This window comes from Arachis stenosperma, chromosome 10 (assembly GCF_014773155.1).
Source record: "Arachis stenosperma cultivar V10309 chromosome 10, arast.V10309.gnm1.PFL2, whole genome shotgun sequence".
Classification (NCBI taxonomy): domain Eukaryota; kingdom Viridiplantae; phylum Streptophyta; class Magnoliopsida; order Fabales; family Fabaceae; genus Arachis; species Arachis stenosperma.
Window position 1 is genome coordinate 30,007,409 of NC_080386.1, and position 8,110 is coordinate 30,015,518.

General features: G+C 33.2%; 1 protein-coding gene across 1 annotated transcript; it reads right to left on the reverse strand.

Moving 5' to 3' along the window:
* Positions 1-4,024: 4,024 nt before the first annotated feature.
* On the reverse strand, positions 4,025-7,410 carry LOC130956947 (uncharacterized). Its single transcript, XM_057883873.1, has 6 exons — positions 6,473-7,410; positions 6,237-6,303; positions 5,856-6,057; positions 5,226-5,325; positions 4,262-4,280; positions 4,025-4,147 (listed from the first exon to the last, which is right to left on the reverse strand). Exons 1-6 carry the CDS (start codon positions 7,408-7,410, stop codon positions 4,025-4,027), a joined length of 1,449 nt encoding a protein of 482 aa, XP_057739856.1.
* Positions 7,411-8,110: the final 700 nt, after the last annotated feature.

Below are 8,110 nucleotides of genomic sequence, written 5' to 3' on the forward strand. Positions count from 1 at the left end.
AATTTCCTTTTTTTTTTTCCTGGAAAACGATTTATTCTATCAATTATTCAATTTGGTGCGTGCATCTTTTCAAGAGTTTAAACGATTTCTTGCTGTATTTGAGAAATTCAATGTATATCTTATGTAATTAATTTTTTGGGTTTCTTTTCACTGTTATTCATAAATGTATTTGACTACATAATTAGGGATGACAATATTATTCAAATTTGTGCGTATTTACCTTGTTTTTATCTATTTGGGACGGGTAATTATTTATCCCACACCGGGACGGAGTTTTAGCGGGACAGGTTCTTGGGAGGGACGGGACGGGATCGGATTTAGGTAACATTCGCCTCTACCTGTCCCGTTATATATATAATATATGTAAAATAATTAGTAAATGATTAATAATATTATATTATATTTAAATTTTTATTTTAATTTATGTTATGTATGTGATGATGGTTATATAAATTTTAAAATTTAATTTTATTTATTAGATTTTAATAATTATAGGAGCGGGTAGGGGCAAAACGGATATCCGCAATAGTGGATTAGGGTTCAACGTTTTACTACTTGCGAGTAAAAACGAAACAGGTTTTATGTGAATTGTTGTACATCGAAGCGAGGTCAGATAAAGTAAAAACTCATCTCTATCCGTCTGGTTGCCACTCCTATACATAATTTGAGAAAGTTCAAAATTATTTATTTTAGTACGAGATTTTTTTTCTCTCTCTTCTTTTATTTATATATATATATATAGAAAATTATTTATTAAACTTTTATATATGTATTGATTAATTTATTTTTAATATATATTTTATATTTTAATAGATATTATATATAAATAGTTAATAATAATTAATTTTTAGTATATACGTGAAATTGTGACATTTTTGAAAAGTAGACAAACGTATCTGATCGATATTAATAAACGTATTGGATTTTAATAGTTTTAATTTTTTTTCTTTCTTATGTTATTCGTTTATGTTTGCATAGTTGTATGGTGTTTGTCGAGCCCCAGTAAGCTTCGATTAGATCTAAATCTCTTTGCCTACTCAAAATAATAATGACAAGTCATTATCCTTATGTGAACATACATATATAAAAACCCATTTAGTGTTAAATAGAACATACTATAGTCTATATCAATATAGTGGTTAAGTTATATATATTGGAATTAGAGTTTATGTAATTGAAAAAAAAAATTAAATTGATAAATTTTTATAAATATATTTAGTTAATATCTAATTAGATATGTTAAATATTAGGGTTAAGTATGATTGTGGTCCCTAACGTAAGGGCTGAAAATTTTTTTCGTTCCTCGCCTTTTTTTCGCTCCAAAATGGTCCTCAAAGTTTCAGTTTGTTTTAAAATCGTCCTTTTTACCAATTATATTTTTTTATTACCAAATTATCCTTTATTAAAAAAATTATAAAATAAAATAAATATAAAATAAATAAATAAAAAAAGAAAAAAAAGAAAGAAAGGGGGGATACAGAAGCGGGGGTGGGTGGGGAGAAAAGGGGGGAGGGGGGAGGGGGAGAGAAAGGAGACCCATGCACCGCCGCTGCCCCCGCCCGCCGCTGCACCGCCTTCTTCTTCTTCTTCTTCCTCTTCCTCCCGCCGCCCCCACTTCTTCTTCTTCTTCTTCTTCTTCTTCTTCTTCTTCTTCTTCTTCTTCTTCCGCCGCCACACCCACCGTCGCCCCCACTTTTTCTTCTTCTTCTTCTTCTTCTCGCCGCCGCACCCACCGCCGCCCGCCGCTTCTTCTTCTTCTTCTGTGAATTCTGTTAATTGAATTTTTTTGTGAAATTTCTGGATCTGAATTTTTGTTTATCTGAGTTGAGTTCTGAATTTTTTATGATGATTTTCTAAGTTGAGTTTTTGTTTGTCTGAGTTTGAATCTGGATCTGAATTCTGATGAGGATGACGATGATGATGTTGATTTTCTAAGTTTTGGTTGGTGTGATGGAGATGGTGATGGAGTGACAGTGGGTGGGGAGTGGTGGTTCTGGTTCTGGTTCTGGTGGTGGTGGTGGTGGCATGATTTTGGGGAAGAAGGGATAGGGGCATTTTGGTCCGAAGGACCATTTTAAAAAAAAACTCAAACTTTGGGGACCATTTTGGAACGAAAAAAAGGCGAGAGACGAAAAAAATTTTCAACTCCCTACGTTAGGGACCAAAATCATACTTAACCCTTAAATATTATATATGTTGTTATTAGTTAATATTTTATATTATTAATTATTGATAAAAATTGTTAGTAAAGTGACTGAAGAATAAAAAAAATTAATTTATAATATTTGAAAGATTAATTTGACTGATAAAAATTTTTTAAAAACAAATTAAAAAAAAACGACTCATTTTTTAGAGGCTAATTTTACTATTAATCTTATAAAAGATAGGAAAACAAATTAAACCAAAACTAAAAGACATAATCCATTATTATCTCTAATAGTGTCATTAATAATAAAATAGATTAACACCATTTTATTCTTGGTAGTTTCTAGATGATCTGTTGATAATATCTGTTACACTTTATTTTTTGTTTTGAAAGATTTTTTGATTCTTTTTTAATCAAATGTTTTAAATAATGATAAAGAAACCAATCAGTCATTTCTTGAGTTCATCCATTTTACATGGTAATTTTGTCCAATTCTTAAATGGTTGTTTGATTATATTAAAACAGTAAAAAATCTACTAGAGGCACTCAACTAAACACATTATAACTAGACACATTATACCTGTCAAGAACACTCACAACAAAAAAAAACAGGTGATATAAATTTTCAACATCATTTTTATATAATACACAAATATTATCATTTTATTCAATAACATCTAATCTATACAATCTTTTTTTAGTATTTATTCTGTCAACTAAGAAAAGCCAAGTAAAAAATTTAATCCTTGGTGACGCTAGGGGTGTATGTGGATCGGATCGGATCGGATATAGTCGAAAATTCGATCCGATCCGCACAATTTCCATCGAATCGAATCGGATATTATATCCGCGATTTTTAGTGTTGGATCCGATCCGATCCAATTCGCAAATGTGTGGATCGGATCGTATCGAGTATCAGATATATCCGCATAATTGAACCTTTTCTTTTTAATCATATTTCTATGTAAAAAATTCAATAAAAATATTTCTTTCATATTTTTAAACTTATTTATTCCTAAAATATTTTTAATCAAACTTTTCTTAAATTACAAAAATAAAATAATACAATATATGAATAATAATTACTAACTAAAACATACAAACAAGTAAATATAATACCAAACATATATATATATATATATATATATATATATATATTTATTTATTTTCAATTATTATTGTGCGGATCTGCGGATCCGCGGACCGTATATGCGGATGTAGAGCAGATATCCGCAATCCGATCCGTAAAGGATGCGAATCAGATCCTATCTGATCCGAGCAATATGCCAATCGGATTGTATCTGCATTTTTTGGATCGGATGCGGATATTTACTATGGATCTGCGTATATGATTCGATCTATGAACACCCCTAAGTGACGCCAGTCCTTTTCATATAACTTTAGTGGGTGTGTCTTTAATAAGTTCAAGTCTTTTGAACTTTTCTGATGTGCATAATGAATACTTTATAAATATAATCCATATAGGGGTTTAATAATAATAATAATAATAATAATAATAATTATTTTTTTATATTTACCACAAATATTTTTAAAATTCATCTAGTAGAACCCTAATTTCTTTTCCCTGTAAACTCACTACGCTCTCCTCTCTATCCACAGAACCACCATCACCTACTCCACTCTTCTCTGGTCTCTGCCGTCGCCGTCCAGTCCAGCACTTGCTGCCGGTCTCAACCCATCTCCTAGCGTCGTTTTTAGCCTCTCTCTTCCCATCGTTCATTCTTAGTATCTCTCTTCTCTCTTTGAGTCGTTCGTTCTCAGCCTCAGAGCGCCGTCGTTCTCTTTGCTATCGTCGTGGCACCTGCATCATTCCATTGCCGCTTGAGTCATCATTCTCACTGCTCAATATCATCGTTCTCACTCCTCAGTGGCGTCGTCCTTAGTAAGCAATGGTGGCATGGGTCTCAGCGAGTCAGTGTCGTTGTCATTAGTATATAACAAAACTTTTCTAAAACTTTTCATTGGTTGGCATTGCGCTGTCTACATCAATTAATCAATCTCTAGTGCGAGCTTCTCGCATTTAAACAAGTACTAACTAAGGAATGCCACCTGAACCTAAGAAAATGTAAAATAGAGAAATCATAAATCATATACCTTCAAAAGTGCCATGTTTCTATTCACAGTTAATTCAAGATCATTACAAAACAATGACATAAATTTAGATGAGTGTTCAATATTTAAGATTACTTAGTGTCCTATTATAAAGATGATCCGGATACCAAACAAATATGTGAAGAAACTTTTATCTACTAAGACATATCATGAATAAGATTATATAGTTCATAACAAAGGCTAATTTTTTTTAATATTGTTAAATTGCTCAATTGTTGCTCTATGTTTGTAAGTAATATACCTTTTGTAATGCAATGCTTTGACTGAATTCCTCAACCTTGTACTTCAGTTCTTCAATTTTGGATTGCAGTTTCCTTTCTCTCCAAAAAAGAGGAAGTCGACACTTTTAATGCAATTTCCTCTAACTAGGAGCTTATCAAGAGCCATGGCTAAAACTAACTTCAATTCCAAAAGTAATCTATTTTCCTCCATTGGAAACAATAATCATAGCCGACAAGCCATTAGCAGAGAAAAGCATACGATGAAACTTTGAATTATGAAAAAAGAGAAAATTAAAAGAAAAAATTTTCAGTTAAAAATGGACACCGTGAAAAATGGGTGCACAAGCCAAATCCTAAACCCCAATCCTTACGCGAAGAGGAGTGCGGTGCAGCAGACTAAATTGAGAAACATGAGAAATACGAAGTTGGTTGTAGATTAAATAAAAATTCACCAAATCACAAATCAAAACAAAACAATCATCATCATCAACGTACGTTAATTGTAAAATACACAGAATTAAAATTGCGAAAGTATAAAATCTTGAAGATTAATTTGTGCCAGTGAGAATTCTCTTGATAATTGTGTCAACTTGGATAGTAGAAGAGAAGGGAGAATCATGGCGCCAAGGAGAATCCCGGAAGAATTGAAGAGGCACCACATCTAAAACAAATTCAAAGGAATTTGGATGAAATCGAGAAATTGAATTGAAACAGTAGGAAGGTACCTGGTGAGGAAGAGGGTAGAGGAAGAAGTGACAAGGTCATCACGAAGAGGAAGAAGCGGCAGGATCATCGCGAAGAGACCAATAATGAGGCAGATAGCAGCTGAAATGAGAGTTTGATTCTCAAATTTTATATGTGGACAATTTTAAAATATCAAAAATCTTATTATCTTTTAGTGTAATTTTTAATAAGTTATTAATAAATTGAATATAAACCATTAAATCATTTATCAATATAATCTAATGCTTCAAAGTTTATGGTATATCAGATAAATTTAAAACATTTGAGCTGATTTTAAACGCACCTAACTTTGGTGGAACTATAATTGGTTATAACCTTTGAAAGAGGTTTTGTTTGCAACATTTACACCCAAAAAAAAAAAATTAGTAAAGTACACACTTTTTTTCCAGAATTTTCGCATTACTCGATCTTCTCTTGTTATTAATTTGACTTTTTTTTTGAACAAAAGAGGCTCAACACAGTAAAGTGGAGCAAAGGGACTAAGATAACCAATAAACACAGACATAACTGAAAAGCTGGTATCCGTTGTCATCTCCGGCATTGCCATCAACAACCAAACGGATCAACTCCACACCACTCCTTGTAGCTCAAGAAGGACATGATCTTAATACCTTCAACACTTGTCTCTACCTGCTGGAAGACTCTGCTATTTCGCTCCAGCCAGATGTTCCAAATAACCGCACAAAATCCTATCAGCCATTTTCTTTGCTCTGACTTCCCACCTGTTGCTTCAATCCAGCTCTCATAGAACTCTTTAGTGGTTCCTGGGATGACCCAAGCTCTATCCGAAAATGTCAGCCAAGCACACCATACCTGCCACGTGAACTCACATGCAAAAAATAAATGATGTACAAATTCTATATTCTTTTTACACAAAACACAAATGTTGTCATGATGATTAATAATTCCAAGTCTGCTCAGCCTCTCCTTCGTATTTACCCTTCCTATTAGCACAAACCAAGCAAAGAGTTCAACTCTTGGTGGAACCAAACCTGTCCATATGGTGCTTGTGAAGTTGTATCTTGTGATGTCTGCTGGGAGCGTCTCATTATGTAGCACCTGCACAAAAGAATTAGTAGAAAACACTCCATTTTTATCAAATTTCCAACTCACTGAATCCTCTCTATCAAGTGATAACCTCACGACCCTCAACCGGTCATGTAATTGATTTAGCAACTCTAACTCCCATTGGAAGAGTTCCCTCCTCCATTAGAAGTTCCACACCCACTCTATCCCATCCCAGAACCCACAGTCCCCTATTACGGATCCTTGTTGATTTGAAACCGAGAAGAGTCTTGGAAAACATTCTTTCAAGGAGCCATCTTGTAGCCACGCATCCTCCCAAAAGCGAATGTTTCTGCCATTTCCCACCTCCATCAACAGACCCCTGATCATCATATCTCTTGCCTGTTGGTCCTTAATATTAAGCTGGCATATATCTTTCCACGGCCCCCCTCTTGGTCGCACAGGTTGGTTTGATAACATTACAGTTGGGTCCAATTGATTACAAGAGCAGACAATCTTTTTCCAAAGCGGACAGTCCTCCTTTGAAAAACGCCACCACCATTTGAACAATAGAGCTGCATTCCTAATTAGAGCATCTCCCACCCCTAATCCTCCTAGTTTTTTCGGAGCCTGAACTACCTCCCATTTCACCATTGGTATCCCATTATTCCCATCTTCTTTACTCCACTGGAACCTTCTTTGGAGCCCAATAATCCTGTCTGCAACCCCCTTTGGCATCTTATACAAGCTTAAGTAGTAAACCGGCAGGCTATTGAGGACAGATTTTATAAGGACCAACTTACCCGCTTTGTTGAGGAATTTAGCTTTCCATAAACTCAGCCTGTCTTCAACCTTGTCTATGATAGGTTTCCAAGTCTTCACCAATCGAGGATTAGCACCAAGAGGAATCCCTAAGTACCTAACAGGTAAAACCGCTTCTCCACAACCCAATAGACCACACATATTCGTCACCCATTCCTTCTCACAGTTGACTGAAATTAGGCTCGATTTTTCAAAGTTGATACTCAGGCCAGACATTAGCTCAAAACAACGCAGGAGCCTCTTGTAGTTCACTAGCGTTTCCGTTTCCTGAGGACAAAATAAAATGGTATCGTCTGCAAACTGGAGATGCGACAATTCCACATTATCCATTCCCACCATTAGTGGAGATATTCTGCTATTTCTAACTGCCTCCCCCTGACTTACTGTAAAATTTCATAAAACCGGTTTACTAGTTTCTATTTCGATTAAAATATTTTTCGTCTTCATTGAAAATCCTATATATATCCACTCTATTTCATATTAAAAACTATAATTTCTTATGACAAATTCTTCTTGATTTGATATCAAAAAAATCTTTAAAAGTATATATATCTTTTAAAATACCACATTGTAGTAACCAATTATCCCTAAGAAGATTCTTTTTAATTCACCTAAATACTATAATTAATTCATAATTCTTTTAACTTACCTGAATACTATATTTAATACAACTAAACAAAAAGAAAACATTTAAATTGTTGCTATATGTCTCAATAATGTTCCATTCTTAGGTACTCATTATTTGGTGTTAAATTTTTATTAAATTTATTTTTATAATAAAATATTTAAAATTTATTAATTTTTAATTTAAATATTAATTATTTAATTTTTTTTTATAATTAGACATCAAATTTTTAAACACTATAACAAATACGTTGTCAGACAAATATAACTAATATAGACAAAGAAAACATAATCATGCTACAATTCACCATTATATAAGATCAAATATTACCCAAATTAATGTAATATTATTATTATTTTAATATGCTTGTTTCTCTTTATTACAATTAACAGATCGAATGAGACAATACCTTGG

Bases quoted from the DNA above. Each gene is read 5' to 3' on its own strand.
- LOC130956947 (XM_057883873.1), bottom strand. From the start codon at position 7,410: ATGGTGGGAATGGATAATGTGGAATTGTCGCATCTCCAGTTTGCAGAC. The intron at 6,304-6,472 runs GTGGGTGTGGAA...TCTTTTGTGCAG, and splicing joins GGGTTCTGGGATGGGATAGA to GTGCTACATAATGAGACGCT. The intron at 6,058-6,236 runs GTTTGGTTCCAC...TTCACGTGGCAG, and splicing joins CACAAGCACCATATGGACAG to GTATGGTGTGCTTGGCTGAC.